The sequence below is a fragment of the Eufriesea mexicana genome, unplaced genomic scaffold, assembly GCF_001483705.2.
Source record: "Eufriesea mexicana isolate 0111107269 unplaced genomic scaffold, ASM148370v2 scaffold294, whole genome shotgun sequence".
Classification (NCBI taxonomy): domain Eukaryota; kingdom Metazoa; phylum Arthropoda; class Insecta; order Hymenoptera; family Apidae; genus Eufriesea; species Eufriesea mexicana.
The window spans coordinates 1,943,507-1,964,378 of NW_016908489.1; the positions used below are offsets into that span (position 1 = coordinate 1,943,507).

At 37.6% G+C, this 20,872-nt stretch overlaps 3 protein-coding genes across 5 annotated transcripts; 2 read left to right on the forward strand and 1 right to left on the reverse strand.

Moving 5' to 3' along the window:
* The first annotated feature begins 884 nt into the window (after positions 1-884).
* Positions 885-4,905, forward strand: Grp170 (hypoxia up-regulated Grp170 co-chaperone protein). 2 transcript variants are annotated; one of them, XM_017911873.1, is made up of 8 exons: positions 885-1,022; positions 1,108-2,068; positions 2,138-2,400; positions 2,497-2,630; positions 2,703-2,941; positions 3,317-3,605; positions 3,687-4,116; positions 4,191-4,905. In XM_017911873.1, exons 1-8 carry the CDS (start codon positions 885-887, stop codon positions 4,596-4,598), a joined length of 2,862 nt encoding a protein of 953 aa, XP_017767362.1. In that variant the 3' UTR covers positions 4,599-4,905. The 2 variants fall into 2 exon arrangements, with proteins under 2 accessions (XP_017767362.1, XP_017767363.1); XM_017911874.1 differs by having other exon boundaries at positions 917-1,022; positions 2,703-2,896.
* Positions 4,906-6,268: 1,363 nt separating this feature from the next.
* LOC108555953 (uncharacterized) lies at positions 6,269-7,342 on the forward strand. The gene is made up of 5 exons (XM_017911843.1): positions 6,269-6,445; positions 6,513-6,715; positions 6,795-6,918; positions 7,030-7,231; positions 7,296-7,342. The coding sequence occupies exons 1-5, from the start codon at positions 6,395-6,397 to the stop codon at positions 7,340-7,342; spliced, it is 627 nt and encodes a 208-aa protein (XP_017767332.1). The 5' UTR covers positions 6,269-6,394.
* Positions 7,343-7,474: 132 nt separating this feature from the next.
* Positions 7,475-8,492, reverse strand: Sbat (LSMD1 domain-containing protein Sbat). 2 transcript variants are annotated; one of them, XM_017911947.1, is made up of 2 exons: positions 8,244-8,492; positions 7,475-7,827 (listed from the first exon to the last, which is right to left on the reverse strand). In XM_017911947.1, exons 1-2 carry the CDS (start codon positions 8,334-8,336, stop codon positions 7,585-7,587), a joined length of 336 nt encoding a protein of 111 aa, XP_017767436.1. In that variant the 5' UTR covers positions 8,337-8,492; the 3' UTR covers positions 7,475-7,584. The 2 variants fall into 2 exon arrangements, with proteins under 2 accessions (XP_017767436.1, XP_017767437.1); XM_017911948.1 differs by having other exon boundaries at positions 7,476-7,827; positions 8,256-8,492.
* Between the last annotated feature and the right edge of the window lie 12,380 nt (positions 8,493-20,872).

The following is a 20,872-nucleotide window of genomic DNA, read 5'->3' on the forward strand; positions in this document are numbered from 1 at the left end:
TACTTTATATTATAATGGGGATGGAGGGGCGAATAACGGATTATTGGTTTTGATTTGCCAACGCGGACCAATATGAACGTTTTCTTCCATCTTATTTTACCAATCCCGTTGTGCCACACAAACACATGGTTCTTGTTCAGTTTGACGAAAGAGTAAGAGTTGTACGTTGTTTTTCGTTGCTTTAAACAAATTAAAACGTACGCGTACTTATGTCTAATGGTTTAAAGTCAGTAGTTCTTTTGTCATCAGACTAATATTTTTAGAATAAGAAGAAAAAGTAAGTAAAGTTATTTGCGATTCTTTCTTAATTTCTTAATTACCATAACCAAGTTTGACAGACTTAGAGAAATCCTCGTGTAATCAAAATCTTTTGCGCGGCTACAAGTGTTTTATATGAATGAAAATTACTTTTAAATAAATTTCTTTTGTATCGATTTATAGATATTTATTTTCACTTACGAAATTTATGATATAATCTTTCTGTTCATTGTAATATTTAATTCAATACTTTGTTGTTAGTATTATATTGTCAAATATTGTGATTTCTGAATTTATACAAATTTTTATTTTTCTTGTAAAATAAAACATGTATATTTTTATCTCGTCTTTTTTTGAAACTTTTTTTAGCTATGAAAATGTTAGTCATTGATTATCATTTTTCTGTTAACAAATGACATTTAAGGAATTAAAATATATAATAAATATGTTATTAAAAATGAAATTTGAGTATATCATAAATTATAAATTTAGTAATATAAATTTAGTGTGTATGAGTGCGCGCGCGCGCGCATATGCATATGTATATGTGTGTGTATGATGTGTATGTGCATGCCTAGCATATGTGTATATATGTGTATGTATTTTTTATCTGTTATAAATTACAGATGAAATTAAATACATTAAGTATGTTCATTATTTGGTTGCTATTAATTATTGTTGCAACCTTTATTGGACATAGCAATGGGATTGCTATTATGAGTATTGATATGGGTAGTGAATCAATGAAAGTTGCCATTGTTTCAGTAAGTAAATCTTATTTGTGTTATCTCAACTTATGATAAATTTTGTTACCTGTTAGTTATATTATTAATTAATGTTTTATAATAGCCTGGTGTTCCTATGGAAATAGCTTTGAATAAAGAGTCAAAGAGAAAAACACCAGTTACAATTGCATTTAGAAATGGAGAAAGAAGTTTTGGAGAAGATGCTCAAGTAATAGGAATTAGATCACCTCAAAATAGTTTTTCATATATTCTAGATCTTCTAGGAAAAAGCATAGATAATCCTATGGTGGAGCTCTATAAAAGAAGATTTCCATATTATGATATTATATCTGATGAAAAGCGTAAAACAATTACATTTAAACTGGATGAAAATACTACATATACCCCAGAAGAGTTACTTGCACAAATTTTGCATAAAGGAAAAGAATTTGCAGAAAATTCAGCTGGTCAAAAGATTAGTGAAGCAGTAATAACTGTTCCAGGATTTTTCAACCAAATTGAAAGAAGAGCTTTTATGCAAGCAGCAGATCTTGCAGAAATCAAAGTTTTGCAACTTATTAATGACTATACTGCAGTTGCATTAAATTATGGAATTTTCCGTAGCAAAGAGATAAATGATACTGCATATTATGTAATGTTTTATGATATGGGAGCTAGTAGTACAACTGCAACAATTGTCAGTTATCAAAATGTAAAGACAAAGGAAAAAGGATTTGTTGAAACTAATCCTCATGTTACTATTTTGGGTGTGGGTTATGATCGTACTTTAGGAGGGTTAGAAGTACAAATTAGATTGCAACATTATTTGGCAAAAGAATTTGATGCTTTAAATAAAACAACAAGTTCTGTATTTAGCAATCCAAGAGCAATGACAAAATTATTTAAAGAAGCTGGTCGAGTTAAGAATGTATTAAGTGCAAATACTGATCATTTTGCTCAAATTGAGGGGTTAATAGATGAACATGATTTTAGACTACAAGTTACCAGAGAGAAACTAGAACAGCTTTGTACTGATTTATTTGAACGAGTAGCAAATCCTATCAAAAATGCTTTGAAAACATCAGGTATACTAAAAAAAATTAACATATAAGATATGTTTATCATTTTATTATAAATTGATATGTACTTTTTAGGTTTAACAATGGATGTTATATCTCAAGTTGTATTAGTGGGAGCTGCTACTAGAATGCCAAAAATACAAGAACATTTGAATCAATATTTACCAGTTGAGTTATCTAAAAATATCAACACAGATGAGGCAGCTGCAATGGGAGCAGTATATAAAGCTGCAGACCTTAGTAAAGGGTTTAAAGTAAAGAAATTTGTTACTAAAGATGCTGTATTATTTCCCATCCATATTGTTTTTGATAGAACAGTTGATAACAGAGTGAAGCAAGTAGGCTTTCATTTTTATGCATTTATACATTGTTATTTTTTAATTTTTACTAAGATTAAAGGTATACTATTTGAAAGTATGATGTTCTACTTTTAGGTAAAAAAATCATTATTTAGTAAAATGAATCCTTATCCGCAAAAGAAAATTATTATATTTAATAAGTATACCGAAAATTTCCAATTTCATGTCAATTATGCAGAATTGGATTATTTACCACCTAATGAAATAGCGTATGTATATGTAATAGTTATTGTTTAAAGCATATTTATTTATGTTTACTATCATAATTTTTTTAATTTTAGTGCCATTGGTAATTTCAATCTGTCCACAATAACTTTATCTGGTGTAAATGAAGCTCTAGATAAACATAGTAAAGATGGAGCAGAAAGCAAAGGAATTAAGGCACATTTTGTTATGGATGAGAGTGGCATACTTAACTTGGTGAATGTAGAATTAGTATCAGAGAAATCAAGTTCAGCACCTAATGAAGAAGAGGGTACTTTCTCAATATTTGGCTCAACTATTAGTAAACTTTTTGCAGGTTTGTGCTGAATGCATTGCAAAAAATGTTAATCACATTTACTAATTTGAACTTGTTTATATCTTTTGTTTTTCTTCTTAAATGTTTGTAGAATTTAGTAATTTAGAAATTTGATTGCAAGAATAAATTATTAGAAGTATTTCTAACTTTTTTTTTAGAAATATTTCTTTTATATAAATCCATTTTTTGCAAGCATTTATGAAATATTAGATGAGATGGAAGAAAGTTAAGGTACACTTCAAAAATAAGTGTTAATTGTCAAATGTATGTAACCACATTATAAGATTATGTGAATTTAGTGTATTTACATTTGACATAACTTTCTTGTAAATATGAATTAAATATTTAGATAAATAACATTAATAAATTTTTTAGGGTCAGAAGACAAAGAAGGAAAAACAGAAGAACCATTAAAAGAGGATGTAAAACCGGTTCACGAAGATTCGGAATATCCTGAACTACAAAAAGATTCAGGAAATAAAACAAAAAAGAAAAATGAAAGTGTAGTTACTGAGGATAAAATAGTTAATAAAACTGAAAAAGTAGGAAAGGAGAAAGAAAAAAAGGCTACAATTGTAACAATTAAAGAACCTATTAAAGCTGATGAAATTAAGTTAGGCCCACAAATTCTTTCTGGAGACAAACTTGCTGAATCTCGGGAGAAGTAAATACAAGGAATTGCATATTAACTTTGTATGAAATATTTACTATGCATTCTAACTTGAATATTATTTGATTATTTTAGATTACATCGCTTAGATGTACATGATTTCGAAAAAACAGTACGTGAAACAGCTTTGAATAATTTAGAAACATTTATAATTGATGCCCAACAAAAATTAGAGTTAGAGGAATATGCTGCTGCTGCTACTTCTCAAGAAGCAGAAAAAATACTGAAAGCATGTTCTGAAATTTCTGAATGGCTATACGAAGATGGGTTTAGTGTAACTGTGGATGTATATGAAGAAAAGTTATCACAACTTCAAAAGCTTACTAATGATGTGTATGAACGAGTTTATGAGCACAAAGAACGCGCGGACGTATTAAAAGGCATGACATCTATGTTAAATGCAAGCACAAAGTTTTTAAATAATATGCGTAATCTGAGTTTATCGAGCGAAATTTTCACTCAAATTGAGATAGAAACGTTGGAGAAAGTAATTAATGAAACTCAGGTAAATTGTTTTATTGTACTTTGTTATTAATATACTGAGTAATTAATGATGTAACATGTAACTTTTATTTTTAGGAATATTATAATATAGTTATTAAATCCTTTGCTGAGACCGCTTTACACGAACCCGTGAAATATAAAGTTCGTGACATAGCAAATAAAATGGCTTTGCTTGATAGAGAAGTGAAGTATCTCATAAATAAGGCAAAAATATGGAAACCAAAACAAGAATCTCCTACAAATCATACAGAAAGCACAAATGAGAATGCAACAAACACAGAAGAAGAACCAGAATCTGAACCTGTTCCTAAATCAACAACTGATCCTCATATGGAAAGCCTTCAGAACGAAAATACATCTGAAAATGAAGAAGTACAAACTGAAAAATCATCAAATACAGAAGAATCAACAAAATTGTCAAATGATAACGAACCTGAGATGACTCGTGAAAGTATTCAAGAAGAAGTACATCAAGAACTTTAAAAAAAGATTTATTTAAAAGTGTGTGATTTTTATAATTGACCGATCACACCTCGGTTAATAAGTTAGACAATTTGTTATGTAATAGAACAAATTTATGAACGCATTTAAAAACGTAAATCAAATTCGAGAAAATACATGTTATCGTGGCTGGATGAATTATTTTGCGAACGTGAATATTAAGTGTTATTTTATTTAATTTCATATATTTGTATAAAATTAATAAGGAATATGGAATCGTTTTTCGTACAAGAAACTAACAGAATTATCTCATGACGTTTTGCATACAAAGAAAAAAAGAGAAAGGAAAACCGACCATCGTAAAAAATTTGTTGTATAAAAATTTATTTTTTATGTGCCAGTTAGAAACAAGTTTAAATAACAATTTAATATTTTTGAACAAATGTATTATTGTCAAATAGCATTGCGTTTACCAAATGAATAAATTATCAATGTGAAATCATTATTTGCAAATGATAATGTTTTATTTGGTCGGATTTCATCTACTGTGAATATAATATTTAATTGTGATACTTAATACTATATTCTTAGATATGCTCTGTGCTATAACTTAAAACTGATTTTTTACAATCATATACATAAAGCACTATAATTACACATGCATACATATGAGACAACCTCTTTAGCAAAAAAATTTATTGTTTTACTCATTTTATTTACATTCCCATTTAATTAATTCTCACTACAAAATGCCTAACTTTATAGTAGTTTATACATTGCTCGTTACATCTACAACGTAATTCCTTTTATAATGTAATAATTATGCATTTAATTTTGTTATAATGAAGCATGTCTAATTTGTAACACGAACTACATTAAGTGGGGTGGATTTAACATGATAATGTTATTTATTTAAAGTGAGCTCCAATTTGTGCCCAAAATAATTTGCTTTCCTATAGGAATTTGTTGCAAATGAATTTAAAACCATTCCAAATTAATGTAATTGTAATTTAAATCTATAAATTATGTTATTTATTATCTTGAGCGAATAAAGCAGTGTGTAGGATATTAACAAAGTAAAGGATGAGAAAAATTAATGTTATTTTCAGTTGTCACATTTAATATATATTTAATAATTTGAATAATACAGATACAAAGTCTTCCTGCAATCATATGTAATATTAAATAAAATAATTTATAATTTATTTATTTTTACTTGTGGTCGAAAGTAGTATTACTGATGCGTGAGTCATAATTTTTTTTTATTTTCTAGTGCATTATAAAAAGCTTTAGTACATTAAATTTTATAAAATTCAAAATATTTTCTGTATTTGAAAGATTATATTATACCTAAAATGTAATAATCCTTACATTATTTAATATTTATGAAAATTACAATAAAAAACTATGAAACATCTCATTCAATTGAATCATTATTAATTTATTATGAAAAATTAAAAATCAATACGTTTTACTATACTTTTAAATCATTCTTTTAAAGTTAATTTCGTGTTATGTCGCTAGATTGTTCCACAGTCGTGACAAAACAAAACATTCGTAGTTCACAAATAAATGCAGATTGCTTCCATATTAAGTTTTCACATAAAATAAAATATAATACAAAAATAAAATATGTCACAATTTTAAATATATGATTTAAAAATTCTTTTTTTTTTAACATATTTATTATTTGGGTTATACACTTAAAAATAATCATGTACGAAACACTAATGTTAATCTAATGTTAATTATTTTCGATGATTTTATAGAAAATAGCTATGTAATTTTAATTTCTTGCCACCATAATTTATTTTTATTAAAGATATTTAATAAAAATCATGTTGCGTCAACTTGTTCGAGTATTATTGAGAAGAGCTCGATCTGCTATGGTAAAGTTCAAAATATGACTCAATTGAAATTGTCAATTTTCTTACCTCTATTAATTTTTTTCTACAGTATGTTACAGGTATTACATATGTAAATCAGCCAGAAACTAGTAAACCTACTGTAGATGATAAATTACAATTTGAATCTATAGATATTAAAAAATTAACCCCTGAATATATGATACAACAATCAACCATAGATGCTGTTAATAGTGCAACTCAATCGTTAACTGTTGCATATGTTGCAATCATGACAACAAGTAATGAATATCAGTATGTTCAATCTGTTTATCTAATTAAAAGAATTAATAAATTTATACTCATATTAAAATTACATAAAACTACTTTTTAGGACATTATTAAGTGAATTAATTTCTCTTTCGAGGCAAACATTAGAATTTAATGTTAACGATACACATTGGGACATGATAGTTGAACTAAGGTCAAAAGTACAAAGTAAAAAGGAAATTTTAAATGTAAGCAGAAACAAAATAAATTTATGTTGATATTAATAATACAGTTTATATATATATATATGTATATATATATAGATAATTATTAAAACTATTTTTCATACATTTTTGTAGAAGTTAACAGGATATATTGAATATGTACACAAAATGGCAGTAGCTGCTTCAGAAATAAGTTACTTGTCTGGAATGGATAGTTTGTCTTTTACTCTTACTCAAAGAATAGATGATATATTAAGAAATATAAGGGAAAAAGTCAATCATATCATAATACTTGAACAAGAATATTGTGATGTACAAAAAGAGTGTATTCAAAATTGTAAGTATAATGGAATCAATGATACTAATAGATTTCTTTTAATTTTACTATATTTTCTTTGCAGCTAATAAAACAAACAATGAATCTATAGGTAAAGCAGAAACAGATTAATTTATTTGGTGTAGTAAAATATTTTTTGTTCACAGCATAAAATTTATGTTTAAGTTTTTGTACAATAAATAGAAATATGTAAAAAATAAATTACTGATACATCTTATTTTATCCTTTAATGAACTTGTTGAGATTATCGAGTAAATTTTAAACAATAGAGAGATAACAAAATACTATAATTTAGGAGAACAAAGAACAATAAATTCTGCATAGTTAATTTTAAATAAAACAAACATAGTTGCTCAAGCATCAATATGTATTGTTACAATGTGTCTACCAGGTATCATTGCTAAACCAAGAGTTCTTTCTTCTGTGTGATCCTCTGATAAAAACTCTGAACATGATCCTAAAATTACATTGGCATCACGGTCAGTACATAAGAATGCACCTATTAAAACACGTCCATCTGTTATTTTTATTCTTAACTTTCGATTCAGCCATCCACGTAATTTCTGTTTTGCTGGAGAGTCGTCTGAATCAGTATCCTAGTACAATTGTACAAATAAACTTATGCTATTTTAATTCACAATGTATACACGTTAGTATTAAAAAAAAGAGTAATATCTATTATATTATAAATATATTTCATAGGAAAATCTATTTTTGTACAAAACATGCTTTTATTTATATTAATACATTGTAAATATTAACTTCCTATTTTGCTTTTTACTCAGAATAACTGTTATTATATATAAATTAAAATGTTTAGAATTAAATGATTTGATATAATTATAAAAGTAGAGCCTTACTAAATAATAAAATGTTATTGTCAAATGCAGTTAAAAGGTTAAACATTTCTGTAACAAACACACACTTAACCTTAAACAAGACATATTTCTAATCATTATACTATAAGAGTATTTCGTAAATATAATTTTAAAATACTATATAAAATATGTACTTGTAAAGTTACCGAATCATCTTCATGAATATGATCATTGTTTGTCGTGTTGGATACGTTGTGCCCTTTTTTCATATCTGTCTTATTGTACATTTAAGTATTGTTTCAAGCAAATAGATATTGTTCTACTAAATATATGTATTTCACGAAAATGATATTTAAATAAAGTAAAATGTTTCCCCGATTATACTTATGTTGTTGTAGATTTCATTAAGGTACATTTACAACTCAAATTTTTCAGAGGGTAACTTTTCGCATTGTAAACAGCTTACTTTAAATTGATACACAAAGTGCTGATCTCCGTCGATAACTTTTTATTAAATTTAATTTACTATTTAAAGCTAAGTACATTTTAGATCCCATCAATATTAGTTATTTTAAGCTTTTATATATCTATAATAATTTTTTTTTAATATTTTCAGAACAATTTGTGATTTTTGATATTAGAAAAGATACTCATAGATGGCGATAATATCTCTGTTTAACCAAGCATTTCAAAATATGAACTACGTCTGTAAAGCACACAAATATTTTGTAATTACCCAGCATGTAAGTAATTATATGTTCCGAATAATTGTTTTGTAAAAATTGTTCAATGTATATATGGAAAAATAGCTTTGGAAGTAATAAATTTATCTAAATGAGATAACTTCTGAAAATTACGAATATACGAATACGATAAATTAAAAGCAACTAACCGTATTAGTTCATTTGTAAAGCTATGGACATAATATATAAAAATATTAGTACTAATATTTGATGTTTGATGCATTCCAGTTCCTAAAAATGCCGATACAATTCAGAAGGCGCTATCATCTAATTTCTTTTTATGTTTAAAAACAAGCAAAATATGTGAATATTAGTCTTCCTTATTCATCTATAACCTAACAGGTAATTATAAACATAGTATTGTCTCATATAAATGACATTCTTTGTTTGTTATCTTTATTTAACTTGGCCATGATTTTAGTAAATGGTAGTAGATGCTAATTTGTGGTCCATAAAACAACAAGACTTGACATTTTATTCAATCAGAATACCACGAATTATGATCAATTATATAAGGCACTAAAGTTATCGAATATTCTTTTTTGATCTAATTTTGCTTTATTCAAGATTACTAATCTCTATCTTTGCAGGTGTAACGTTTATAGCGTTCTCGTTTAAATGCTCGAGCAGGTTACGTGCGTCGGTTTAACGAACGGTTAAACGTCCTCTTGATTTCCATGTCGTCAGATGAAATATGCGAACGACGCGTTGCGGCAATTTGTACGTAATTTCGTCGTAGCTTGAATGCACGATATAACTGAAGTGAGTGTAAAATATTCATTTTATTTCTGTATCGTAGACATTTTTTGCTATTGGATCTGATCAAATTTATGTATTAAAATCTACATACAATATTAATCATTTTTTAAATATTTTTTTACAGTTTCCTAGTGAAACGGTATTTCATATGTACACGCGATCTTTAAAATAATTTATCTTTTAGAAAGGAAGAAAGATGGCAGGATGGTCTCTGTCGACGCGTTAAAATTTTCAGAATTTCATAATCGGTTACGTTGAATGGAAATGACCCGCGGTATAAGGTTACAGGGTAAAAAAAAAATGGCGGTGGTCCAACTGCTCTTGCCGGTCCAGATTTTAATCTTCACCGGGAGAACGAGAAAAAGCAAGAATGTCGTAATCTTGATTCAAACATCCGTGAGAAGAGGGCACCAGTAGGGGTTTAGGAATTTTTTCAACGTCAAGAGAATCTGATTGTTCTCTGTCTTCTGTTATATGAGAAAATAATCTTGTTATTATCCGATACTTTTTTTCATGCACGATGAAAATAATTATCAATGTATCTACTTAATTTTATATTTCTTTTATATTTTATATGATCATTAATCAAAGATTCAGTTCTTTTGTTCGATTATTGTCTTATATATATTTATCGCGACGGAATGGACGAATACTCGATACGTTGCTTCTTGGACGAGCTTTGACGTGTGAAAGCCGCCCGTTCATTATGCTACATTTGTGTGAAACTCTCAATTAAATGTTATGCCGGTTATTTTCAGGAAATTAACTTCAACGGCGATTGGTCCGTCGGTTGAATTAATCAAACTGAAAATTAACTTGATTTATTGGAGGATGAGGAGATAGGGGGATTATTAATTAGCATTACCACGTGCAATTAAACTTCGATTAATAAGTTACCACGGGCATTGGCTCATCTCAATATTAAACGATCATCGAGATGATCATAAGAATGGAAACTATTCCAATTACTCTCTCAATAGGTCCTTATAGAAATTGCGAAATCACATCAATACTCAGAATATGCGCCATATGTAGAATTTATAAGTTTTCTTATAAGACAAACTTGCGAGACAAGTACGACTTTTTCTTTTTTGGAGAACTTAATGCTAATCTTTGTTTGAAATTCTCAAAACTACCAAAACTGGTATTAACACGTAGAGAACAATGCAGTTGATAGTCGGGGTTCGCTTTAGCCGTGTACTAGAATTAATCTCAAATTAATTTCGGTAACGCTATTTCGTCCGCGAATGCCGATAATCCGCAGAAAGGGGGCGAGACCGAAGGGGAATTATCGTACCTGCTTTTATCGAGGTCCATTGTTGCCTAAATATATCGGGGTTATTTTGAAACCGCGTTGCCGAGCGAGCGTAACGCTTATTTCGCTCATTACCGGGGCCTGGCTTTAGCTGTCTTTCATGCGGTTCGAATGATAATTCAATTATGCCCGCCGTTTACACGCGCCGGTCGAAATGGCTCGTGAGAGCATGAATATCGTATACTTGGCTCTGGTAACACCGGCCAGAACCCACCACACGTGCTATACTTAACCTAATGGATAACGAATGCGTGTCTCGTAAAAGTTTGCCCGGAGGAGTGTTTAAGCCGATCCAGCGACCAGATTTATATAACGGGTGTTCATCGCTGTACCTCGTGCTTCCTTCAACTTCACTGCGATGTTTTCCTTAGATAGGACAGTAAAATTCCGATTGTCGAACGAGAAGAAACCGAGATTATTCTCGTTTTATTTCTATCACTTCGATTTAAAGCGGTCTTAATATTTGTCGTATCGAAAAAATCATTTTTATACTTTATGCGAATGCACTATTTTTTACTTATACTTTAATTCTTGTTGCAGGGTGCTGAGGAGATCTACTCGGAGAAGGAGAATATTGAAGACGTTAAGCGTTCCAAAAATCATTGCCTGAAAGGAATGAAGATTCGAAGTATTACGGAACTATGTACTAGAAATGAATCCAATAGATAGCTGCTTTCTGGTAAGGATAGAAGATAATTGAAATGCTTCGATATATCCTTCGACGAATGTTCTTCATCTGATTAGAACGGCAATCAAATGGGGTATTCCAGGTTGGAAATCGTCAAGTTTCGACTTGGTACCAGGGTCGATGTGTTGCGTGGAGAAATTGCGCGTTGTCAGCTGGCGAAACTCGGCGGTAAATTAGAAAGTGGTGAGGCGCAATCGTGTCCCCTAAGGCTGGGCGTCGGATAGGCGGTCCCAAACACAAAGTTAAACGGTCTCCCGGCACCTTGTTGGCCGTCCTCTTTTATTCATACACGCGACACACGCTCGAGTCCCTCTCCAAGCGTAATTATTCTTGGCAAGCGGAGAGATATCGACGAACCAAGGGACAATTATTTTTTTCCCCTGCTGTTAATTAGCGTTCTTCGCGGCGTTCCACTATTTACATGGCCGTGCATCGTTCCAAATTGTACATCACCATCGAAAATCTATCTCCTTTTCTCTTTCTCTTACTGCCTGCTGACAGTTTTCATATATCTTTACTCGGTTACTCAGTATACATTGTTATTCTCTTGGTTTCGGAACTATCAATTTATTATTCATACCTTTTCGCTTGTACCTATATGTATATCTAGTAAATGATTGCGGATTTATCGAATCTTAAGGCAATGGTCTCGGACGAAGCCTCGTTTGACGAATGAAGACAATTAATAATCGGCGGCGGCGTGTGATCTTAGCCTGCGATTCGCATCGTTAACGCTATTTATTACATGCTGCAACGTCTCGCGTGAAGGGTAGGGGGTTAGTCGAGCAGGGTAAGCGTGTAGGAGAGAAGGCGTCGCATGGATTTTTTCCGGAACGATCGAGAGATCTGTACGGATAGTCGCGATGATCGATCGTGGTCGGTGGATCGCGCGAAACTCGTTTGACTTGTCAATCGTGTACCCGCTTCCCTTAACCCGTGACCGAGCGTATTTATCGTCGGATTAGTGTCCAGGGTGCTGGACGTCACGCGAAAGATGAATTTCTGCCCTCTGATTTTTAACATTCGGGTTAAGGTTCTCTTCTTCGCCGCCTTCTTTTCTTTCTTTTTTTTTTTATATCCTCCTCGGCGAAGAATTTCGTTTATCTGATGAAGGTAATGTTACGATGTACGTACATCGATGGAACGTGTTCGCCGCTGGCTCCTAGCCGGTGTTAGCGTAATTTTCGCGCTCGCATGGAAGTATTACAAGCAGACTTACGATCGCGTCACGCTCATCTCCAGAGAACTTCGTCGTTCATTTTTATCAGATATCGAAAGACGGTGAATAATCGTAAGTTGTAATTTTTCGAGGATCACGTGGGGGAGCATATAAGCACTTGTTAACTGCGTGTATTTACCGTATTTGTTTATTTGCCTCTTTTCTGATTTTCGCTTAACCGACCTGAATACAAGCTTTCGTTGTTAAATTACATGTTGTAATTTTCAGGTCGAACTTGTGCGTGCTCTACCAGGAACGTAAATATCCAAGTGAGGCTTCTACACGTATGGATTTCACCGTGTTCGTCCTCGATATACGAACTTGGAATGCGTTTTTAAAGACAGCCGAGAGGGAGAGGAAACATCGGGAAACGATGCACGACGCACAATTAAACACGCTGGCGTGGCAAAAGCGATGGATTGTATAGGTACACGCGTCGCTCAGCTATTTTCTTCCGTTTGCTCGGTGTCGCGTGGGGGTTAATTGGCAGTCGGAGAAAAGGCTTTCATTAGAGGGCCCCGTGATGCATCGTCGCGCGACAGAAGCGAGGTGAACGCAACGATCCGCCCCCCTATGGGCATCGAAGTCGAAGAGGAAGAATACGAGAACGGAGGTGAACGGGGAGCAGAGACAGAGCACGCGGAAGACAAAAAGGAAGAGCCATGGAACGAGAGGGAGGGAGGGAGGGCAAAGAAGAAGATCGAGGGGACGAGATTAAACGAGAGACAGAGACGGAAATTGAGGCATAAGGCTTGAGAGTAGCGATGGATTCGATTCGTCTCGAGAATATAGGACTATGGAGTTCAAATGTGGCCGCCTTAGAAATTAGAAACTTTCTCGAGGGTATCGAGGGTAACATTGAACGATCTCACGGGGGTGAAAAGAAAGAAGCAAACAAACGAACGAGGTAACTATATTCGAGGCATATGTTCTGCCCTCCGTTCCGATTGCATGACTCAACCATCGTCGTACGGTTCCTTCTCGGTACCTACTCTCCAGAAATATCCCATTTTAACCAGAGAGTTGGATCTGACCAAGTGACTTTCGAGACCACTACGAATTTCTCGAATTCATTAAGATTATTAAGTCCTCCGAGAGGACGGTTCGGCGTTGAAGCTCGAGTAGCGAAACACGGTGGATCGAAACAGAGGACATCGGGGAGGTTACAACGGGAGCAAGCAGGAAGAGACAACGTCGGAGGACAACTGCAGGTAGACAAAAGAGGAAAGGAGAGAATCGGAGGGAAGTGGAAGGAGTACCGGTGACTGGCAGCCTCTGGCTCCGATGTCTCGTTTACCATAATACAAGGCCTTCGGTGAGGGGCAGTCTGTGCGGCTGGAGGATGCACAGGGACCCTCCTCGAAACGGTAGCAATGTATCAGAGGACCGTGAAAAGCGCGTCGCGGACGGCCGCGGAACCGTGGACTTAAAGGACGCGCAGCAGAGACACGTGATATCCTGTCGTGGGTTCTGTCTCCTCTATCGCTGTACCACGACGCTGTTACGAGGTATACCTGTGCTTTTACACGACGTGGAAAGAACGATCGCGAGAACCAGCTGGAAATTGTGCTCGCCGCGCGGATGTAGATACCGGCGAGAACGGACAGACAGGAAGAACGGCTAGATGGATGTAGGATTTCGAGTGGAGAGTGAAGTACAGGTATCATTAGAGTTGGACGATTTATTAGCATGTCGTTAATCGGGAGTCATTAGGCCTGTATGATTATTTCTAACGTAGAAAAGAGAAAGTATCCATGTTTCGGGTTTAAAGGTATTGGTTATCGTCTTTGGCTATTGAATAACGATAACGTATTCCCGAACATTTTCTAATTTTTGAATTGATCGATAAGGTTATACGCAGCTACGTAGACGAGAAGCAATTTCACCAAAAATTCGAGAGCGATAAACTCCCGTGCGGGAGTGTTTTGTGTAGGTGAAACTGTACACTTACGCTGTTTGCACCGGAGACAGGAAAGCAAAGGGAGTAGTCGTGGTTGTCGTCGACGACGAGCACATCTGCAAATTAAGCGAGTGCACACCGCTTGCCAACTGCTTCTTTCCAGACGTCGAAAAGTGGGAAATCTTGGAATATCTCGTTCGTTACACGTGATTTCTGTAGTCTGCTCTCCGCCTTTGGTCCCGCGAATGTCCCGGATGCTTTCGTATTTAACAATTATACGAGAATGCGACTCGCGACCATTCCCGATATTCTTTTCGTCGTAAGTTTCGCGAGTTCGCTACCTGAAATATTTGGCGTTCCCGCGCTTTTTCCCCCCTTCGATGTTGCAAGTATCTACTATTATTTTCATTCGTACGTTTTTCCCTCGAAGCTTTCAACTTGGGAGTTTATTATCGACGATCTACTTTTTCAGTTTTCTCCGGTTGCTTCTTCGTCTCGAGTACGCTTTTTATGCCCATACTAGACGATCGATTCCAACGTGTTTCTCCATTATCGTAATCGTTGCCAACCAGAGGGCCTATTAACATTTACTAGGCTTTCCAACAAGATTACATTACTTCTTCTTCATAGAAATCTATCTCTCCTCCAATCTTGCCCATTCGATACGATCCGATACCTCTTGAAACATGTCACGAACACGCTTCGCATCATAAGCACGATACCGCGTTTGTACAACTAGCTATGGTAAAAAAGGAGAAGGAAGGAGGAAGCAGGATTTTCAGGTGGGCAACGGTTTCGGTACGCAGGGCCATTTGACGGACCGTTCCTCGTCCTCCCTTTCCACCGAGAAGGACGCTCTCCCGAGGATTTTACTCCTGCTCTCCCTCTTCTCGCTCTTCTCTCCCTCTCTTTCCTCTTCCTTTCCCGTCCCTCCTACTCCGTCTACTTCTCTTTCGGCCTCTCTGCTCTCTGTCCCTTACCATTTCGAGGTCGCTGTCTTCGTTTCACCCGGCCGTGCGATCCGCACACGCCACTTCTTCTTCAGTGGCCGCTGGTACCACTCTCGGCTAGATCGCGCCAAGCACACCTCCTCTTGTGTTTCCTTCTTCTTCTTCTTCTTATCCACCACCACCACCACCACCACCGCCACCACCACCACCACCACCACCACCACCACCATCACCACCACCATCACCACCCAGCGGCATCGCCGCGGCCAGCATCGTCTCACCACCACTCGCCGGTGAACACCACGTCCACTCCACCTCTTTTACTATTCTTCCAACTCGATGAAGTAACGCGCCGGTACGTGCACGCGTTCCTTCCGGAACTTAGGCGGGATTCGTTCCATCCGTCCATTCTCAAACGAAATTGGCAAGTTGGAGAGCGCCCAGGCTCCGAAACCGGGTCGTATCGGTCGCAAGTGAAACTTCGGGTTAACAGAGTGTGTCGGGCACGTTTGACCGTGTTATCGATCGTCATTGATATCGTTTACCCATAGGTCCTCCAGGATCATCCAAGGATCTTTCGTTTTCCAGTGAAATCGAAGATTCCCTGTGCTCCGAAGATCGGTATCTACGATGTGGCGAGACTGTCAAACAGTGTTACCTCAGGGATTGCCAGTGATATCGAATTAAAATATCGAGCAGCGCGTGCAGGTGGAAAGGAAGTCAAGAAAGTGGAGTGAAACCGATGTAATTCGAGGCGACAGCGGTCCTGTCGTCTCGTTTGCACGTGGTTACCTTGACACCGCGACGTGCACCTGACGGCGAGTGCGTCGGGGGGCTAAGAACTCGGGAAGCACGTGGATCTCGTGCAATTCGTTAACACGTCTCGAGCTCTGTACGCGAAAGAGTCTATCATCGAGCTGCGAAATCACGAAACGTGCCTAATTTAACGAATCGATCAAACCGTGAATCACACGCAGACACGCAGAACGTAGTCGTGGAAGATTTCAATCGATTCCCGCGTGTAGCACCGTTCTTGGAAATTAGAAGCACCTGTTTCCAGAGGATTAGCACGTGGTCGCGTCGTGGGAGGTTGCTTCCTGTTCGAGTTTTTTCCCCAGCCAGGTCGTGCCGCATTTGTCACCGTGCAATCGGACCTAGAGGAACATGTGTTAAATTAATGCAACTTCTTTCGCGGTTGGCACCATCTTCGATTTGTCACGGGTGCTTTTCTCGCTCGCCGACGCCGTGAACCGTGATGGATTAACGGTCCGGAACCGGGGAAAAAGGGCAGAGGGAACGTCGCGAGAAAGCAGGCTCGCGTGCGATGTTCCACGCTTTGTTTTAGCAAACAATGGGGAACGACGATTAACCCCGCTGCCTTGGTTAACGTAATTGTTCGTGTAAAACATCCGCTAACGCGAGGCTAGTTTACGTGCGGCAAGTGTTCGGTTTTGCGCGTCACTCGAAGTTGGGGGTTCGACGATGTTGGTGATTTCAATGCCGGCAATCGAGGTGATCTTTGGGACGCGATTGTGTCAGTGTCCGGTGGAAGCCGAGTCGGACGTTACGTTGGATTAATCATCGGATGTGTCGCCGGGGGTAAGTGGAAAATTATCCTACAGAAGTATAAGTAAATTACCGGAATATTCATTTCCGTGTATCCAACTTCGCGTAATTTATCGGATGAAATTCAACGAGATCGCGATGCAGAAAATGAAAAGTCGTTTCCGGCCAAAGGCTAACGATTACTCTGCGTATACTACTCGATTTGCATAGGACAACTGTTTAACGATTTGATCGGTGCTTTAATTCGAAAATTATACGTTTAATCGACGCGCAGTTAGCATCGATATATAGTCATACTTGGGTGTCTTCGGGCCCGAGTAAATATTCATTAGGCGGTCGCGTATCGCCGTCTTTCGTTCGATCTTTCATTTGCATATCACAATCAACGTCATATCATTGTTGACATTGAGCCCCGTGACTGGTCAGCGAGGATCAGTCTACTCTGCGGATTCGTTTCCTTTTCTGTCCGTTCCTCTCGCGTTTCTCCCGATCGAACCGACCGTGTAGGAGTAGCTCTCAGTAGCGAGTACAAACGCATCTCGATTCGAGTGTGTATCTTAAGATTCGCGAAAGATCCTTTATCTCGACGGAAAACCATCGAGATTCTTACTTCTAGACTTCGAAAGGCGAATTGTTACAGGTAAAGTTAAAGTTGGGTAAAGCCGGTTTGTCGGAAAGTCTGGTCGAACTGGCTTCGTTGGACGTTTCGGTTATCTGACGGAAAGATCGATGCATTAGTGGGAAATTAGGGAGCATCGATCCGTCACGCGGAACGTTTGAAGCCATTTCGTGTAGATTTAGCGGGTGTGCATCGGTGCAATTGGATTCTGGTGCACGCACAATTTGCCGGCGCAGAAACGATCGTCTCACGCGGCTCGAATCTAATAACTCGAAACTCGAAATCGCATTGCTATGCCGCCGGTGGCTTCTTGTTCTCGCGTTTAACGCGTCGATCGAACCTGCATCGAAATTTCCTCCACACCCCTTCGCTCCTCCGGCACCTCTCGGTTCCGGTTCACCTGACTTCCTAAACGAATTAATCTTCCCGCTCGATAGGTTTAGCATTTTCAATCGTCTCTGCAGCCACGTTGCTGCAGCCCGTTGCAAAATTTCCATCAGCTCCGATAGATTTGGTTATTCCGAGTGTGCTCTTTTCGTTCCAGAAATTATCGTTAATATCGAATCTGTAAAACAATCTCGAACCGTTATTACCGTTGTTGACATATTTGCCGACCGAAATAACAACAAACGGGAACGCAATGCGAGTGCGGTCTAATTAATAGACGAACGATAACGGAAATTACGCTTGTCAATAATCGTTGTCGACATGACCCGGGACGTCGAAAAGCCGGAATAATTATTCTCGTTTATCCCGTCGCACCGGCAGTTTCTCTCCAAGCCACGACTCGTTGATCGAACCCCTAAAACAAAGGATCGGCACTCGAGGAGACGAACGGAGTCGCGTGCACCTTCGATCGTCGAGGATTTCCGATCGAGCTTTCACCGTGTTCCAACACTTTTTCCACCACGTTCCTCTCCTTCCTTTTCTCCTCTTTCACTCTCTCTCTCTCTCTCTCTCTCTCTCTCTCTCTTTCGTTTTTCTCTTCTCGGCCGATTAAGCGATCAATCAAAGAGCGGCGAGTCGCGATCAATTAGCCGACGTCGAGCACCTTCTTCGGAGAGCTCGAGTATCGCGGGGTAGGTTCGATTAATTACCGCCGGATTTTCTTCCTTCGCGTGAACTTAGATGGTGGACGAGCAACGGGGACTGCCAGGATCGACGGTTTCCCGAGGAACGTCGAGAATATTCGAGACCGTGCCTTCTTCGCTTCCAGTTCATTTGAATCCCTTCCGTGCCGCTGCGTTTTTCCATCCTCGATGTCTCCCGGTCCCCTACTCCTCTTCCTTTGCGTCCTGCTTTTTGCCCTTTCCTTTCCCCGTTTCTTTCGATCGTCTGGAATTCCGCCGCGTTCGGCGGCGTAATGACGCTGCGTAGGAAATTAAGGAACACGGGGGGTAAGGTCGAACGAGACGTTATTGGGTTACGAGAAATGTAAGTAGAAATGGAGCCACCGCCTTGCGGGTACCTCCTTGTTCCGCCGAGGATATTGGCTGTCTTCGATACCACGGCTCGGCACGAATTTCACCAAGGATTCCCGATCCTTTGCAGTTCAATTTTCCGATCCTCCAGCCAGCCACAGACGAATCTTTGTTGAAATTTCTTTAGCTACTTTGCTTCCAGATTATCTTTCGAGTACATTCTCGTCACTCGTACAGCCGTGTCGCGTTTCTCTTTTTCATTTCGAGCATCTATTTTCCCGTCCAATCGGGATATTTTAACGCAGCAGAGTTCGAAGAAGAAGGTCCGGATATCGGCGAGATTTCTTAAGTAGTCGGCGCCGCGAGTTTAATCAAAAATCCTTCCCGTTCGTGATTAATTCATGGACAGACGGTGAAAAACGCCCGGGTAAGAACTCAGCGGCATTTATCAGGTTCCTCGATCATGAAAGACTCGCCGGGCTCTCCGAGAAGGAGGAATTTCTGCGCGACGAAGTTAGGAAAATCGCGAATCAATATAGGGGATCGGGACGCGAACCCTGGTTAAGGCGTTCGAACGATTGCTCGTTGAATTTTCTGCTCGTTCGCGTGTTCTATGCGCCGTGTTTACTGATTAACGAGCCGCGTCCATCAATGGGGGACGCGATTCATTCGGAGTCACCTGGACGCGTCCGCAATTTAGCTCTATCTTTACGTATCATCTCGGCTACTCTGTCCCCCACGAAGGCTAAACGTCTGGAAGTAGTACGAAACTAGATACCCGCCGGCATTACGGGGTCCCATCCACTCCGGAGGCGGAGGAGAAAGGAGCGTTTAAGAAAGATAAGACCTCATGACCGTGAAACCCGTATGGGTTGCCGGTGAACGGTCACGAACGGCGTCGCGAGGGAAACGAATCGATGCGAACGGAAGGTGGAAAGAGGTGGGAAGAGGTGGGAAGAAGTGGGAAGAGGTGGAAAGAGGTGGATAGACGGGAGTCGTACCCGTGACTGCTACTATCTTTAATAGAATCGTGTAATTCGTCGATTGCCGCAAAAACGAGCCGATACTCGTAGGAACGGGGGCAAAAACTTGCGCAACAGCCGTACTCTTCCTCTTCGTTTACGTGTTTCGCGTGAGCCTCCTACCCCTTTCCTTCCACCCTTGTTCCTCCTATGGAATTCGCGACCGTCGATCGAGTTCATCGCGTTTTAACGATATTTATGTAGTTCGCGACGAATCGAGGGATGAAGAAGTATGGCCGGGAGTCGCGATGGCCGGATAGAATAGAGAATTTTATCACTGACCTCGCTCGTTAGTCTTTCCATTCTTTTCTCTCAGCTTTTCTCGCATACTTGTTCCCCTCCGTTTCTTTCTTTCCTTTCTTGCCGGAATTTAGTGGTCGTTTTGTCGCGCGCTTTATCGCGTTAGTCGGCATAATTCGATCATACAGTTAGGAAGAGAAAGAACGTAACGAGACGGTTGCAGTAATAGAAATGTCTGGAAGAACCTTTGGTTTCTTTAAAGAAACCGTACTTCTACAACGTGCAACAATGTCGAGCGAAATATTAGACGTCCACGTGTTCGTTAGAGAACGGGTTCGGTCACTTTGATGAATTTTATCGCGTCCATGGAACTGCACGCGG